We start from the raw sequence: 18,179 nt of genomic DNA on the forward strand, positions 1-18,179 counted from the left end.
TGTTGTTCTAGGGGAGCTAACTCCCTTCGTTGACGACATGTATATACACACGTTGGAGCTTATCATTGTACATTCGTGAGCTAATAGTTTTTATATGGCGATATTCTGTTTGATATAAACTTTAATAATTGGGATAATTCCGTATAGTGATACAACGAACGTTCCACAATGAGTAGCGATGCGAGATGCGAGGGTCGTCCCTCGTACACAGATCAATGTGAAAGTACTGGGCGTATATGATCCTCTAATCACTAATGAGTGAGTGAGTATGGTATTACGCCGCTTTTAGCAATATTCCAGCAATATCACGGCGGGGGAACACCAGAAATGAGCTTCAAACATTGTTCCCAATTCGGAATCGAACACCGGTCTTGAGCGTGACGAGCGAACGCTTCAACCACTAGGCTACCCACCACCCCTTTAGGTACTGAGGACAGCATGTAAATAATTGGTCAGGGCCAGGCAAACCAGTGGTTGAAAGTATGAGCAACAAAGATCAATTTTATTTGTTCGTTGTTTAACACCGCACTCAGCAATAGTCCAGCTACATGACGGCGGTCTGTAAATAATCAAGCTGGCGGTCTGTAAATAATCAAGCTGAGATCAAACAATCCAATGATTGATATCATGAGCATCAATCAACATGATTGGGATATGATAAGATGCATCGACTAAGTCAGTGATCCCGTTATATGCCTCTTAAAACAACCATGGGTTGCTGATGACCTACAGAGGTACGTACATCCATACAAAAATCAATTTTTCGGGGCCCAATGATAACATCTGACATTTGGACAAATGTTAAATGACAAGCATGCTGTACATATGATGACAATGCCAACACTCCTCCACGGGGCAAGGGAATTAACTGACTTTAAAAGTCCAGTTTCCACCCTTGCCGAACTAGGCTGGAATTCCTGGGCTTGATCGATCGAAGCACCGCCTGTGGCTATTACGAGTGATGTCCCTGCTATGCCTCTCCTTTGGACCAATCAGATTCCACCTCTCGTATCGCTTACATTTGCTTTAAACAAAATGGCGGCGTCCGGTCAAGACGATCTGATCGATATCAAGATCTATATTGTGACTAAACGAGTCTTACATCACGAAGTGCATACAATCATGAATAAAAACATGAAAAGATTTAGAAAATATCTGTTGACAAGTTGGCGGTGCCAAACCAATGGGGTCTACACGAAACTAACAATTTTAGGGAATTGACATGAACATGGACAAAATTATATTCAGGTGATCACTTTGAAAAATATGAAATGGAAAAACAACATTTTATCAAGAGTCTCATTGACATCAGTTTGAAATCAACATGTGAACAAAGACCAAAATTCCCTTCTTGACAAAAAATTCTGGGGTCACTTGGCCTGGTTTGTTACATTGTTGAAATGTTGAAAGCTAAAAAAAATCTCTCTCACCGTAATGATGGTTTTTTTGACTGAAACAGGTGGCCATTTTGACCCTTCTCCACATAGTTGTACCAAGCCATGTCATGTATGGACATATGAGTGAGTAAGTGAGTATGGTTTTGCGCCGCTTTTAGCAATATTCCAGCAATATAATGACGGGGGACACCAGAAATGGGCTTCACACATTGTACCCATGTCGGGAATCGAACCCGGGTCTTCGGCGTGACAAGTGAACGCTTTAACCACTAGGCTACCCTACCGCCCCGTGGACATTTGAACATAGTCAGCAGATGTGGAGAGTGATGGGTGGACTGGTAGAGGAAAGACATAACAGGACAAAAGTCACCAATGAATATATAATGAATAACTACAAACACAAAATGATCATGTTGATGGAACATTTATTATACTTGCAGACCATTTAACCACAATGTTAACAGTCTCTCAGTCCAATAATGAGCGAGTGATATACATTTATACACAATACAAATACAAATCTGATAATGAATCGTTGATCTTGTCCTTAATAGGTTTAAGGTAACACCTATTAAGTAACCTGAAGGTCCCGAAATAACATGAAATGAGAAAACAGTTAATATTTTTGTATTAATTTCTCCAATATATTTGGACGTACATGTATATACATAGATAAAATCAGTTTGGAGTTGGACATGTGTGGACCAGTCCTGAAGTGGCAGTCTGGTGAGTTCATGCCAAAACATTATCTGTCAATAAAATTCTTTTTTTTTTCATATTTTCTTAAATATAGTCTACAGACAGATAAAATGAACTGCATGATTTGTGGAGAATGTTTAAGATGCCTCTCTGCACAGTGCCCCGAGCTGATGACGATACAGAGTCAAACATTATCAACAGCAGGCCTAATATGTACATCGCTAATGGAATATTTACACATGATAAATTATCAAGTTATCATACACATGAAAGTTATGACAGTCGCATTCATCAAAATCTGAATATCACACATGCTAATATTGCTTTCATATTGCCTTGAGTTTATCTACCACAGTAGTCAAGCTCTATCAGAGGTAAAATCTCACATTCTCCCCTGTTCTAACAAACATACAAACATCTGTCACTCTGAAACACATAAAATAATGGTTCTAAAATAGGATTGTGCTACTTGATACCAGGAATTAATCCAACACGACTAAACTGATGTTATATTAAATGCTGGTATACATGCAGCGTAGATCGCATTAGGTAGTCAGATGTACTGTTGTGTTCATCTACCCCCAACAACTCCACCTCGGTTCAACCGCTGATGGTCCATAACGCTCATCAACTATTTGGACCCCAATGGTGAGTGAGTGAGTATGGTTTTACGCCGCTTTTAGCAATATTCCAGCAATATCACGGTGGGGGTCACCAGAAATGGGCTGCACACATTGTACCCATGTCGGGAATCGAACCCGGGTCTTCGGCGTGGCGAGCGAACGCTTTAACCACTAGGCTACCCGACCGCCCCGGACCCCAATGGTAGTGTTGTAGCACGGGATCAATGTAATATCAGATTGTGCACTTAAACAGAGAAAGTAACACACATAACAGACTTTTCATTTGATAACGTGAACTATTCCATTCATTGCTTTTATTGTATACTGTACAAAACCGTCGTAACTTGTGCAGGGCGATCGACTTATGACAGGGGTAATGTTTACTCTATAAGAACCTATAGCAGTTGTAGCTGTTATCTTATAATACAGGTGCACAACAGACACAGCTTCTACACATCCTGAAGCATGCTATAGCCGACGAGCAGTTGAATCTGCAGTCTAGAGAAAAAACACTTACAACAGTAATGGCCACAATGACATCTTAATCATTCAAGTGGCAATCTGACAGACGTTGGTAGCAACAGGTTGAGAGAGTTTTTGTTTTTATATTTTCAAGAACAAATATTATTATTATAAACAACAGGATGGCAGAACAGAAAATGTACTTGAACATGTGTGAGTGAGTGAGTGAGTTGGGTTTAATGCCGCTTTTAACAGTATTCCAGTTATATCACGGCGTGTCAGCTTAATGTGGGTGGAAAGCCTGAAGTGATGCAGGTCTCAGACTTTTACCACTTCGGTGAAACCCACGAGCATGGGTATGGTGCTGACAAACCTAGAAACATAATCGGGATTCGAACCCACAATCATAGGTTTCTGGCGTGCCCAAGGGACGCAACTCTGCACATCCAAATGACATACAATGCATCACCCAAATGTGAGATTTCATATTTAGTTAGTATATCTACTTATGTTTATAACAATTAATTAGTTTTAGCACAGAAATGGCTATTCTTTTCTTATTGATGTACAGATCTAAAAATATGCATGTTGATTATCAGCAATAACAAGCAATCTGTACACAGCAAAGAAAATATCTATGGCCTCAGGACAACAATTGAAACAAGACAAAAACTTCCTCTTAAGATCTTGTCGACAGCAATTGAAACATGACAAGACAAAGCTTTCACTTAAGATCTTGTCGACAGCAATTGAAACAAGACAAGATATAGCTTTCACTTAAGATCTTGTCGACAGCAATTGAAACATGACAAGATAAAGCTTTCACTTCAGATCTTGTCAACAGAAATTGAAACATGACAAGATAAAGCTTTCACTTAAGATCTTGTCGACAGCAATTGAAAAACGACAAGACAAAGCTTTCACTAAAGATCTTGTCGACAGCAATTGATAAAAAGACAAGATATAGCTTTCACTTAAGATCTTGTCGACAGCAATTGAAACACGACAAGACAAAGCTTTCACTTAAGATCTTGTCGACAGCAATTGAAACAAGACAAGACAAAGTTTTCACTTAACATGCTTAAGATCTTGTCGACAGCAATTGAAACAAGAGAAGACAAAGTTTTCACTTCAGATCTTGTCTTGTTGACAGCAATTGAAACAGAATAGAAGACATAAATAAGCACCTTTGAAAGATGAAGCATGTTTTGCTTGTCGGTTTATTTAGAGGTAGATGTATGCAAATGTTATCAGGGAACAGGTCATAATACTGGTGGTTTACTTTTCATGTCATTTACTTTTTATATATTTTGTGTTCAACATGTTCAGTGTATAAAATGCTAAAAATTCCAGTCTAGTAATTATCAAGAATGATTCTATAAAATATGCACTAAAAGGAGGGTGTTCTTATTTTCTGACTCACGTGACACGGATCAACTGGACCAAGGTCTACCTCTTATCACGACCAGGGTCACCTGCAAGATGTACTTAACAACCTCTGACATCAAGACAGTGTGACCTTTCAGCACCCTAGTCCAGTCATGTGTCGTGGGTATCACAACAGTAGCATCCAGTAAAAGTAGTTGCAGTTATTTGTCAAAGATGAAATATTTTTTGAGCAGATTTCACATGTCAACATTTTCCTTATCCTGCGAGGACCTTAGAGCCCCGAGCCGACACTGACGAGCTGCGTCGATCTTCTTTGTCTGTTTCCTGTGCATGATGACCCGTGGAGAGTTGGTATCTATGACAACGGTAGAGAGGGGGGAGCGGGGCGGGGTGGAAGTGAGCACTGACTTGGGGGTGGAGCTGAACGCTTTGCTGGGTCTCTTCTTGTCATAGAACAGCTTCTTGGGTTGTGTCTTCTGCCCTTTGGGTTTCTTTGTGACAACTGGCTTAGCTGAAAATTACAATAGGTTATATCATGAGAACAGAAACTTACATAGAGAATACTACACTCATTCTCGTTAGATACCATTTTTACAAAACTCGTGAACTTTCTATGGTATCTGACCTCGCTTTCACTCGGTCAGTTACCATAGAAAGTTCACGAGTTTCGTAAAAATGGTATTTAACGAGAATGATTGTATTATTTTATTTATTACCCACGTTAAATATGTATTTAAGTGTAAATACAAAACAACTTTCTATCGTTAATAGACCAAACTGAAACCAGTTGCAAATCTGGTTGCGCATGAATATTGATAGATGCCCAGATATGGGCACTGTTGACATTTCTAAATATACGCATTAACAACATTGTCATGACGTTTCAGAACTACTTCGTCCTACATGAAATGATGAAGTAGTTCTGAAACGTCTACAAAGAATAAAAAAAGTTGCTGTTCATAAAAAGTGTTTTTCCATCTTCGAAATGCCTATCAAAGACTGTACTCAGTCACCCCTACATAGTTTATCAAATGCATGATTTCATGTTGATACAGCAAAGTTGTTCTTCCCACAAGGAGTGACAACAATAGAATGAAAGTTAAACATGTCCCGACTGTAAACATGACAATGAGATGTGAGAACTATATTCAGTGAGGATTGATGATCTTGCCTGTTTAGAGTGAGTGTTTTTAGCAATATTCCAGCAATATCATGGTTGGGGACACCAGAAATGGGCTTCACACATTGTACTCATGTCGGGAATTGAACCCGTGGGCGTGACGAGCGAACGCTTTAACCACTAGGCTACCTGACCGCCCCTGCCTGGTTAGAAGGCTAATGAGAGAGGAGAGCCCTGACTCTTCCAGCCACATGGCTAAATTAGGTTATTGAACCAACAGCGATCAGAATGCCAGGACACTAAATGAAATGAAACTCTGGTGTAAGTTGACCATGATTCGTTACCAAGGAAACAATCTTATCAAAATCAGATCTTAGTTCTCGCTGCCACTAAACAAAGAACTGAGGACATCCGACTACAAGTCACGTCAGACCGAACTTTGGCAAACTTTGACCGACCAATGGAATGACTGACAAAAGGGTCAACATTAGCCAATCAGAAGCAGCGTTCTCGTGCATTACAGCACAAGTTTTAAACTGGCGACTACGCTTCGAAACATATTATTAATTCGATTAAAATTTTGAAAACTGAACAAAAGAACATTCTGGAATGGTTAATAGATGGCCTAGACTGCATGGATTCTGTCATAAAGCCTGTATTTGTCGTTTGGAAAAGCCACTTTTAAATTATTTGAGTTTGCATGATTAGAAAACACTTTCCGACTGTCACTTTCCTGATCTGGTAAGAGATGCTGTGATTGGTCGGATGAAAGATGACCTGTAATGGGATGTCCTCAGATCTTTGTTTAGCGTTAGCGAGAACTAAGATCTGATTTTAATGAGATTGCCGAAGAAACAAAACAAACTGGACTCACGGTTCGTGACAAGAAGACTTGAAGACTCGTCCACGTCGGACAGTGACATGTGCTGGAGCTCGGCGGCTGCCCCCAGGTCATCCTTCCTGTCCAGTTTGTCTGGCTCCCCATTATCCTGCTTGCAGGGCATGTCGGGACTCGTGTTGGCCTCCAGGAGGGGCTTGACATCTTCTTGGACAGACTTGGCTTCATCTGAAGGAAACAGCACATGGCTGACAAACTGATCTGGGATGGTAAATTCTGTACAACAAATTAAATACTTGTGTTTCCATGTGAATGTTGTTTGACAACATACTCAGCAACATCCCAGGTACATCCCAGGGGCCTGTTGATTGACAAACTAATGATTGATAACATGAGCAACATACCATGCCATCCATTACCATAACATGTTGGTTGGTTTGTTGTTTAATGCCACACTCAGCAATATTCCCGCTATCTGACGGCGGTCTGTATATAATCAAGTCTGGACCATACAATCCAGTGATTGATGTCATGAGCATCGAACCACGCAATTGGGATCGATGACGTGATTCAACCAAGTCAGCGAGACTGACCCCCCCGATCCTGTTAGTCGCCTCTTACGACGAGCATAGTCGCCTTTTACGGCAAGCATAGGTTGCTGGAGACCTATTCTACCCCGGATATTCACAGGTCACGATAACATGTACCAGATTAACAAGTCACAAAGTCTGACCACCCGATTCATTTAGGTTGTTAAGAACAATGCTACATAGATTACGGTACTTGGGACCATTTGTACCCAGGAAGCAGAATTCCCAAAATACCCCGGTATATTATTTCCAGAAACCCAATCAACCCATACATTCACTTAGACAGTTGTTAGCTTGGACCCTAGTCATTTTTCTCATATATTTAGTTGTTACCCATTAAAGTTATTGCTTTATCTACTGGTCACATATACGAGGTCTGCAGTGGTCGAGACTATGTGCAACGCATTTGACCATTTGTTATTTGAAAAGTTAACAATCAGTGAAATACTTTAAGTTTGTTTCATTTTGGTATTATCTTTCTTGTTTTTTATAATCCATAAAAGCTGAATAAGTCTGGCAATTAAAAATAAACAATTATTGTTGTTTTAAGTTCTGATCATGCCATTTGTGGTATTTTGCTCTGATCAATTGAATCCATAAACAGAAAAAAGATCTCCCAGCCATATTTGAATTCAGCAAATGAAGAGATGGCTCTTCTCATTATGCATTATTACCAGTATTCTAAATGGGGGGGGGAGGGGGGGGGAAACAGGTAACCAAGATTTTGAATATTGATCTTTGTGTTCAGCCCTCTAAGTATATTGCAATACAGGTAAATATTTTAAAAGCTTGTACAATTTATTGATATCCTTAAAAAGGTTGTTCAAAATGTTTATATATCATATAAGAAATAAACGACTCGTGGTCGTTATTTATTGTACGATAAATAACACGCACTCATCGTTTATTTCTTAAATAAGCTGACAAGGAAGGCCCTTGCTTCAAGATCTGTAGTTGGACAATTCCATTTCCACAGTTAAATCTAATGTTTTGAGCTTGAAGTGAATGATAAATAACACGCATTCATCGTTTATTTCTTAAATAAGCTGACAAGGAAGGCCCTTGCTTCAAGATCTGTAGTTGGACAATTCCATTTCCACAGTTAAATCTAATGTTTTGAGCTTGAAGTGAATGATAAATAACACGCACTCATCGTTTATTTCTTAAATAAGCTGACAAGGAAGGCCCTTGCTTCAAGATCTGTAGTTGGACAATTCCATTTCCACAGTTAAATCTAATGTTTTGAGCTTGAAGTGAATGATAAATAACACGCACTCATCGTTTATTTCTTAAATAAGCTGACAAGGAAGGCCCTTGCTTCAAGATCTGTAGTTGGACAATTCCATTTCCACAGTTAAATCTAATGTTTTGAGCTTGAAGTGAATGATAAATAACACGCACTCATCGTTTATTTCTTAAATAAGCTGACAAGGAAGGCCCTTGCTTCAAGATCTGTAGTTGGACAATTCCATTTCCACAGTTAAATCTAATGTTTTGAGCTTGAAGTGAATGATAAATAACACGCACTCATCGTTTATTTCTTAAATAAGCTGACAAGGAAGGCCCTTGCTTCAAGATCTGTAGTTGGACAATTCCATTTCCACAGTTAAATCTAATGTTTTGAGCTTGAAGTGAACGGAATACTTTTTGGCGTTTTTTACCTTTTTTCATGAAATTGTTAATGGGTGTCCTCCAAATTCCCGGTGTAGGTGACCGTGGGTCAAGAAGTCCGTCAGGTGTTTTGTCCACCATGATAGGCGTACGTGGAATGTTGTTGGTTGGGGAGCGGGGATCGTCATCGAGTTGGCGACTGGCGATGTGACACTTGACTGGGGTACCAGTTCCGTCATCCAACATTTCTATCTTGCTGCCAATTGCTCCCATGATGAGATGTTAACTGAAAAATAAAGAAGCATGGACTGTCAGTATTCATCTTCCTGAGGCAGGAGAGTTAACCGACTTAAAAAGTCTAGTTTCCATGGGGCTGGAATTCCTGGGCTTGATCGTAGCGCCACAAGTGGCTAGTACGAGTTGTGTCCCTTCTATGCCTCTCCTATGGACCAATCAGATACCACCTCTCGTATCACTTGCATTTGCTTCAATCAAAATGGTGGCGTCCAGTCAAGACGATCTGATTGATAATCGAGATCTATATATCACTGATATATTGTGATAAAACGAGTCTTACATCGCAAAGTGCATCAAATCACGTGAGCACCTTGATTAAAAACATGAACAGATTTAGAAAATATCTGTTGACAACGAGTTAGCGGTGCACATGCTTTGCAAATCCTGCAATCAACTGAAATCTGCATGACAGTTTACGGACCGGATTTCAATTTCGGAGCACGATTTTGAGTGGAGTACGCATAGACTCGTTAGTCCAGCCAAAATGCAACTCCATAATACTAGCCTAGTTCGGCAAGGGTGGAAACTGTACTTTCATAGTGACTAGTCAGTTAACTCTCTTGCCTCTGGAAGATGTCAGTATTAGGATGAGCTGTACCTTATGACATCATTTTAGTTCTCAGCAGCCTATAATGTATACTAGTGGTTAGCTGAATGTGTGATCATGAGGGTGGATGAGTAGAGTATTGCTGGGTAGTCTCAATTACAGAGGTGAGTCACTTATAGAGTTTGATTATGATGAGTCCAAATTAACTACCCAGGTACCCGACCCTATCCAGGTATCTGCTGAAGGTCCCAAGGGTTGGGTACAAAATGTCTGATTTGGAATTGTTGTACCAGAGCCTTGGTAAAAACTATTTACATACACACATATGCACTGAAGTTGACTGAAGTATTATCTTTACTCATATAAAATTCAAAATGTAATGCAAACATTAGCAACTTGTAGGGTAACCATGGAATTGTAAAGTTATTGTCATTAAATTGTTTCACGAGATTAACCACAGGTCCGGGTAATCCTGTGAGTACCTGGTCCTATGTAGGACCCATCTGACCCGATTAACCCTTCCCAGCCATACTCTTAGAATAATTATCAAAACAACCACCAAATTCCATTCCTTATGATCACCCCACTACTCATCAGCCTGTACTCATTCCATTACAAACCCAATATGGTAGGTAGGTATCCAGTATCATGCATGTGTACCATGAAGAGACTTCTGGATTCCTTAATACAGGATGGTTCCCTTTTAGAATTATTTTTATTTCACCTTATAGTATTACATACCTTCATATCAGGCACAATGCCTTAGTCTAATTGCTGTGATCTGGTGATGCAAATTTAATTCTGAGACGCAAACATACTTACAGCAAGCTGAGTTGTGGTTGCAACATGCATTAAACTGTTTCAGCAAAACCATATCGATACAAAGAGTCGTGTTTGGCCTTTGTGTGCATGTTGACTTTCTAAATTTCAGAATTCTGGTGGTAATTTAATTTTCGGATGTTATTATTTGTGGTCAGGATGCGGAGCTAATCTAAATGCAATTGCTCCTCATAAATGTAGTCCATAAAGTGCACTACTCTCTTAGGGTTTTCAACACCCGACCAGGCTAACGAGGCTAGTGGTCCACCAAGAACGTCCCCGTCAGCTTTTCAGACTTATCCGTATTCGGCGTATTTAAATCCCTGGTATATGCATAAATCCGTTTGTAACTTCACTAATTACGTTCAAACATTAATTAACGGGGGCCCCAAATATACATTCTAAAAGCCTCCTGTTGGTACACATACCCTTCAAAACAACATGCAGATATTGCCCAAACATTTGCTTACCTCCTTTCCATGCAGACAAGGGTCCGTATACAAGTTTGAACTTCCCGCTTCAGCCAATGAAATGCAGTGTCCTATTTTGGTAGGCACAAAACGACAGAAATGACACGATTTCTGATTGGTAGATAGAAACCGGTACCAAGGGAGATAACATCCGGTTTGTTAGAGTCAAAGCATGACAAGTGAAATGGCAATGGAGCAACTAAAACAACATTTGTCTAAGATAAGATCTCCTGGTGGCGGCGAGAAAGTCTACAAGGATGAATGTGCATATTCTTTTGATAACCCTGTACGTATCAACTCTGTAATTTCTCGCGCAGTGACATACTGTTTCTATCCACTTACGAACCTCGACTAAAAGTGAAAACACTTAAAACAAATATTTCTGATGGAAATAAAAAATTACATTAGCCCTGCTATCACATGTTATCTCCTTAAACATTTGCATGACCACAAAACTGTATGTTTTGATATTGATTCATGTTTTTAAATTTCTCATAATAAAATATGATAGCCTATTTTTTCTTTGTTTGATTAATTATTTAATGTTTTTTTGAAGTTGCTGTAAATATTTGCTAAGGGCATCTTGTGGATCATCACCTGGATGAATGACAAGGTGTCAAAATAGTACCAGTTTCAAAAGCTTATGGAAAGGCTGTGATCTAACTTGCAACGAAGGGAGCAGGTCAAAACGGCCTCATGTCAGAACAGCCTCTAAAGGTAAAGTCAAAACGGCCACAGAAAAAAAGTCAAAACGGCCACGGAAAAAATGTCAAAATGGCCACAACCCATAGCAAAATGGACACACACAAAATCACAACGCCCACAACAAAATAGGTTAAATCTAGTATTGTGACAGTATATTATAGGGGTGATCATGTAGCCAAGTGGTTAAAGTGTTCGCTCGTCATGCCAAAGACCCGGGTTTGATTCCCAACATGGGTACAATGTGTGAAGCCCATTTCTGGTGTCCCCCATCGTGATATTGCTGGAATATTGCTAAAAGCGGCGTAAAACAATACTCAGTCAGTAATTATATTATATACATTGTATAACAGTTCTTAACATTACCATGTGCACTCAGTTCTTAATTCATCACTAACTCAGTACTATACAACGTGATTACAAAGTTCTATATCACAGTTCCGTATCACATATTAAACCCATGGTCCATGGTTTGAAGTGCATATGTTCAGCAGCTCAGATGGTGTTATGTCGCCTTGTACATTCTCCAGCCCACGAAGATTTCTTCTCGCTGGTTTATAGTATTCTTATGTATGTAGCTGCGGAGTTTGACAGCTTGTATCTGGGAGACCTGAAGGCCAGTTACTTACTTACTTACTTTGGAGATTTAACGTGCGCTTTCCGACTGATGCGTATTTCGCACACGGGCCTGGCCAGGCCATTTAATGTGTTTCCGAAAGGGGCGAAAGTGGTGTGTGCAACCCAAGAGAGGGCTTTAGGGGTTGCTTATATAGAATTTTGGAATTTTGAAGGCCAGACAGAGACGCATCCTTTTATAGGATTTGTTTGAAATAAAAACACTGAAAAGTTTCCTCATTAGGATAAAATTTCATTCCTGTTTTCACAACAGATTGGTACACTGGTCAGAGATCAAAGTAAATTGATGAGATTGGTTAAAACAACATGTGAAAGCTACTGGAAGATATTACATTGTAATAACAACATTTAACATGTATAATTAGTACACATCCTGCTCACATTAATTTATTACCATGGCCATTTTGACTTTTTACCATTTGTTTACCTGTGGCCGTTATGACTTTTTGTGTGTGGCAGTTTTGACTATGGGTTTGTGGCCATTTTGACATTTTTGTGGCCATTTTGACTTTTGAGTATTGAGGCCGATCTGACATGAGGCCGTTTTGACTACAACCAAAAAGGAATATCATCTTCAGACTGGTGGAATTTATGACACACATTTACCAAGATGAACAAGGACTAAGCGAGGTCTTTGGTTGTTTTTAGCCTTTGGGATATTTGAGTAAAAATCTGAAACTGTTGTAATCATGGTAATCACTTCTTCAAGGTGACATGAACTTATGAATCAAGTGTAAAAGAGCGCTGTGGTGAAGGGTTAGTTGACTGGTATATATTTAATGCTTTATCAGGAGAGTGAAGATGGGCTGTACGTGTGTATGAACACATTCCTGGGTGTGGGAAAGAAACATCTGATGCGACACTACAACAAGACTGGAAATGCTGTGTTTCTCAGGATCAAGAGAATTCGCATTGAGGTATGCATTTTTTGTTTGTATTAAGCAGGTTACAGTAACTTACAGCTAATAGGAGTTGGGCTTAGATTTGGAGCCCTTTTGGAAATGAGTCCTTTTAGTTTTCATGGTTTTAGTTCCATCATATGACCATGTATATCTATGCATAATCAGTTCGTTTCCATAAAGCAGACCTGTACACATGGTTAAGAGGTATAAAAACAAATGACCAGGCAGGTTTTGGGGTTCATTAAGGTCGGACAATAGAGACAATGTGTTGTTACAAACAATGGGGTACATTAAAAATAAGAAGTGGCAAAGAAATGAATAATGATTCAAGCATATACTTATTCGACAATAGCGAAAGAGAACATATAATATTTTGTTTAATGACATCGGCGATTCAAGAGTGGGTTAACATGTCACCAAGATAATGGCGGATGTTCAAATGAAGAATAATTTCAAATGCATTGTTAGTAACGGATATAATGGATAAATGCTTAATGTCACTTAAGAAACTTTCAATTTCTTTACGCTGATTTCAATGCAAATGATGCCACATCAGCATATTCTTGGACAGATATATGCCCCCTGGTCAGTTGGAACTTCAGATCCTGGATTTGCCTCTGCAGATCTGCGTATTTCTTCTTGTGGTTATTAATTAATCGCCTAAAGTCATGTCATGAGTACCCTTTGTTTGGCTGATCCACGACCTAGTAAAGCCTAAACCGTTAACACTGCCCATCATGTTTAAATTAATCGGCAGAAAATTTCGGACACGCACCTTGAATTTTGTAATATCAGAAGTTAACTGTATAACTATCTGTATAACTGTCCTATGTCATGCATATTAAGTCGAACACCGTTTTGTCGAACTTGGACATGTTGAAATCACCTTCCAGTCCCTGTGAATTCCTTCTATGTTAATCATCATTGATACTCTGATATGTCAAACTGGATGTGTCAAATTCCCAGTTATCATGAACTGATTTGGGAGTCCTTAGTATCAACATTCAGCATTAAATTGCCCTGATGTCTTGACTAGTTCAAAATACAAAATAACATCTACACACCTACACTTGCGAAACTTTCAACTCTCTTCACTCACAAATATCAGACCTTAATTACATCAAACGCAGGATGCTTCAAAATCACAGTGCACAACAGAAATATTCACTTTGTTGGTTGTCACGAACCACGGATTAATCAAGCATTTTTTCCAGATCCCCACAAGTTCTACACAACGATTGATCATGTTCCTAGTACAACCAATGAGAATAAAATACAAAGATTAACTCTTGCATTGCTCCTTTATCATTCATGAGTAACCATGGTAACATCACCCTGTTGGGATCCTGGGTTAGAATCGGTCACCAGCACCCTCTGCTTGTCATCAGTGCTGACCAAATGGATCTAGTGGTCAGCAGTGTTTGAAATAAGTGAGGTGGTGAGGTGAAATGGGGTTTAACGTCGTGTCCAAGATTATTGCACTTATATAGCGACGTGCATGTACGTGTGTGTCTTTGTGTGGCTGCTTTGTGTGGTACTATTCCGGACTGATGCCGATTTACAGTGCTAGCTCACTGACATACCATGCCGCAGTTTAACATGAATACCCCACTCAGACACAGTATACTGACTCCGAGGCAACCAGGCCTTGTTTTAGCTCCTTAATGTCAAGCGCCAGACAGGGTAACAACAAGTACCATCTTTTAATGTCTTTTGGTATGACGCGGCTGGGGATCGAACTCCAGACCTTCCGCTCTACCACTAGACCACTGAGGCGGTCTTGAAATAAGTGCCTTCCCGTAGGCCAGTGGCAGGTAGATTTCATATCAGGGTCTGTCAGATTTCATATCAGAGCCTGTAGTTTAAACTTTGAATGGTTCCTTATGACCTGCAGTAAAGTTACGTCTCTGTCAAAATAAGCTGCATTTTTTTTTTTTTAAATGAGAGCTGAAGTTTGTGGGTCCTGATGGCAGACTAGGAATTGTTTTTATCTTGAACACTGACAGTCAGGCTAAGTAATTTGGTATGATTGTACCTCGATGGCATCACAATATACCCTAATATCTCGCACTATCTATCACTGGATTATCTGGTCCATATTTGATTATTTAAAGGCCACTGTCATAAAGCTGGAATATTGCTGAGTGTGGCGTTAAATAAACACACAACACAAAACAACATCTGTGGAAGGCTTTAACCCTGTCACTACTCATAGATTCATAAATCATAATTTATAGGGGGGAAATCGTCCCTATTTAAGTTATGAATATCGTATCCATGTAGGATTTGTCTGTGGAGTGTCGTCATTATACTAGTGCCAGTGTCTAATGGTCTTAGAATGTTCAAAGTTGTACAGCTCTACTTTCTGTCATTTGCAGATTCCACAGACAGAGGAGGCCGAGCCTCAAGTGAAACCAACAAAACTTGCAATAGGTAAGCAGAGATGTCACGATACAGAAGCCACTATATGATACGTATCTCGATACAGAAGCTATGATACGATACGTATCTCGATACAGAAGCTATGATAGGATGAGCATCATGCGGGTTTCGTGCGGGAAACCCAGTCATTTGACTTGGAATAGAGTCTAAGTAAGGATAAGAATTTATGGATGCACAACTTCTTTATTACAATTAAGAGCAACGTTTCGGTGTAGGTTCTAACACCGTTATCAAGCAAGTGATTTACAGGGTGTTATGGGCAAGTATATATACAAGTAGGAGGCAATGTTTATACAGTAGAGTAGATATTGTTATACTGGAGTAGTGAAGCCTGTTATGTACACACACGGGTAGTAATGACAATCATCGGTGAAGTCAGTACGTGACATAAACAACAGGATTATGGCTGATTGGGGTCTTTGATGAGTTGATGGTATGCCGGGTGTATGTAATAGCCTTGATCTCGATTGATTGACAGCTGGATTCTTTTGCTGTTGATGGCTTCTTGTAGTTTCCTGATCTGAAGTCTTTAAGGTTGGTGGCGAGGGTTGTGACTCTCTCCCACTGGATGTTGTGGCTTGGGTTGTCACGGATGTGGTCTGATAGAACTGATTTAGAGTCATCTTTAGAGACTGAGCTTTGATGTTCTTTTATTTGGGTTTTGAGGGGCCTAGATGTTTCTCCTATGTAAGCTTGTCCACAATTGCACGTGGCAGTTGGGTATTGAATCCTTAGATGTACCAACCAAATATGGCTATCTTGTTGACGCGACGTCACACATCAATGAACGGCCCGTGGCAGGTCGTGAGTGTAGATAAGGTTTCCTAAGAGATGATATTGTGTTTCGATAAACGTTAAAATGTCAGGCAACTTCATATTGCTCCATTCCTGTTTGCAGCATTTTCGTTGCGTGTAGACATTGGTTTTTAGCGAGCCAGGGCATTGCGTGTAGACATTGGTTTTTAGCGAGCCAGGGCATTGCGTGTAGACATTGGTTTTTAGCGAGCCAGGGCATTGCGTGTAGATATTAGTTTTTTAGCGAGCCAGGGCATTGCGTGTAGACATTGGTTTTTAGCGAGCCAGGGCATTGCGTGTAGAAATTGGTTTTTAGCGAGCCAGGGCATTGCGTGTAGACATTGGTGTTTAGCGAGCCAGGGCATTGCGTGTAGACATTGGTTTTTAGCGAGCCAGGGCATTGCGTGTAGACATTGGTGTTTATCGAGCCAGGGCATTGCGTGTAGACATTGGTGTTTAGCGAGCCAGGGCATTGCGTGTAGACATTGGTGTTTAGCGAGCCAGGGCATTGCGTGTAGACATTGGTGTTTATCGAGCCAGGGCATTGCGTGTAGACATTGGTGTTTAGCGAGCCAGGGCATTGCGTGTAGACATTGGTGTTTAGCGAGCCAGGGCATTGCGTGTAGACATTGGTTTTTAGCGAGCCAGGGCATTGCGTGTAGACATTGGTGTTTAGCGAGCCAGGGCATTGCGTGTAGACATTGGTGTTTAGCGAGCCAGGGCATTGCGTGTAGACATTGGTTTTTAGCGAGCCAGGGCATTGCGTGTAGACATTGGTGTTTAGCGAGCCAGGGCATTGCGTGTAGACATTGGTGTTTAGCGAGCCAGGGCATTGCGTGTAGACATTGGTTTTTAGCGAGCCAGGGCATTGCGTGTAGACATTGGTGTTTAGCGAGCCAGGGCATTGCGTAAGCATTATTTAGGGTTGAACAAAAGTGTTTTTATGAGCAGCTGATAGCTAAAGAATCACTATGTGCTGTTTGCTTTCAAAAACAATGTGTGTGAGGATCATTGCGTAAGCATTATTTAGGGTTGAACAAAAGTGTTTTTATGAGCACCTGATAGCTAAAGAATCACTATGTGCTGTTTGCTTTCAAAAACAATGTGTGTGAGGATCATGCTCCCAAGAAACACGCAAACTGCCAAATCATGCATCGTGATTCAGCATGCACATGTATGCCTTAAAGTCACATCTTCCCAAGGCAAGGGAGTTAACTGACTTTAAAAGTCCAGTTTCCATTCCACCCTTGCCGAACTAAGCTGAAATTCCTGAGCTCGAGCTCGAGCTTGTAGATCCACCAGTAGTCAGTTTACTCTCTTGCCTCGGGAAGATGTAAAGTCAAGGAGATGTTTTATGGATTCAAGGATGCATTATGTACATTCAGAATAAACATATTTTTATTGAACTTTACATGAAGAAAAGATATGGTTTTTTTCTGTTAGTATGTTAAAAGATGGTTACCATGGTTACTGATGTTTTGTCTCCAGGAGTGGAGGGAGGGTTTCAAGTGGATGAGAAGAAGTTCCGTTTCGAGGAGACGACCTCCGTTGTGGTTATGCCGAACCACCTCGAGATCGCTGTGCCAAACCCCGATCTCCCTGATGCTGTAAGTCATCTTTACGTGGTTTTTTATATATCATGTTATTATACATTTATACATTTATATACTGCAGGTATCCAGGTACCAGTATATGCTCAATTGCGGTTTGATTTGATCCCAGACCAGTGGATCCGTTTGCATTTCGGTTATCGTTCTCAACCCCCCGGGGAGTATACAACCTCAGCTGCCTGGGGCGCTAGAAGGTTTTTACATACACTTTCACATTGGGTACCCATTCC

The 18,179-nt window shown here is 40.2% G+C and overlaps 2 protein-coding genes across 2 annotated transcripts in view; one reads left to right on the forward strand and one right to left on the reverse strand.

The window, feature by feature from the left end:
* Positions 1-4,327: 4,327 nt before the first annotated feature.
* Positions 4,328-10,908, reverse strand: LOC139471346 (cell division cycle-associated protein 3-like). Its single transcript, XM_071253666.1, has 4 exons — positions 10,863-10,908; positions 8,780-9,015; positions 6,565-6,756; positions 4,328-5,081 (listed from the first exon to the last, which is right to left on the reverse strand). The coding sequence occupies exons 2-4, from the start codon at positions 9,000-9,002 to the stop codon at positions 4,807-4,809; spliced, it is 690 nt and encodes a 229-aa protein (XP_071109767.1). The 5' UTR covers positions 9,003-9,015; positions 10,863-10,908; the 3' UTR covers positions 4,328-4,806.
* Positions 10,909-11,025: 117 nt separating this feature from the next.
* Positions 11,026-18,179, forward strand: part of LOC139471193 (ubiquitin carboxyl-terminal hydrolase 5-like) — a 35,673-nt gene continuing 28,519 nt past the window's right edge. The window contains exons 1-4 of the mRNA XM_071253479.1: positions 11,026-11,148; positions 12,992-13,117; positions 15,481-15,535; positions 17,828-17,946. Of these exons, the coding sequence (XP_071109580.1) occupies positions 11,035-11,148; positions 12,992-13,117; positions 15,481-15,535; positions 17,828-17,946 (414 nt within the window). The 5' untranslated portion in view covers positions 11,026-11,034. The remainder of the gene's footprint in view (positions 11,149-12,991; positions 13,118-15,480; positions 15,536-17,827; positions 17,947-18,179) is intronic.

Source organism: Haliotis cracherodii, unplaced genomic scaffold (assembly GCF_022045235.1).
Source record: "Haliotis cracherodii isolate W230 unplaced genomic scaffold, xgHalCrac1.p SCAF_22, whole genome shotgun sequence".
In the NCBI taxonomy this organism is placed as follows: Eukaryota; Metazoa; Mollusca; class Gastropoda; order Lepetellida; family Haliotidae; genus Haliotis; species Haliotis cracherodii.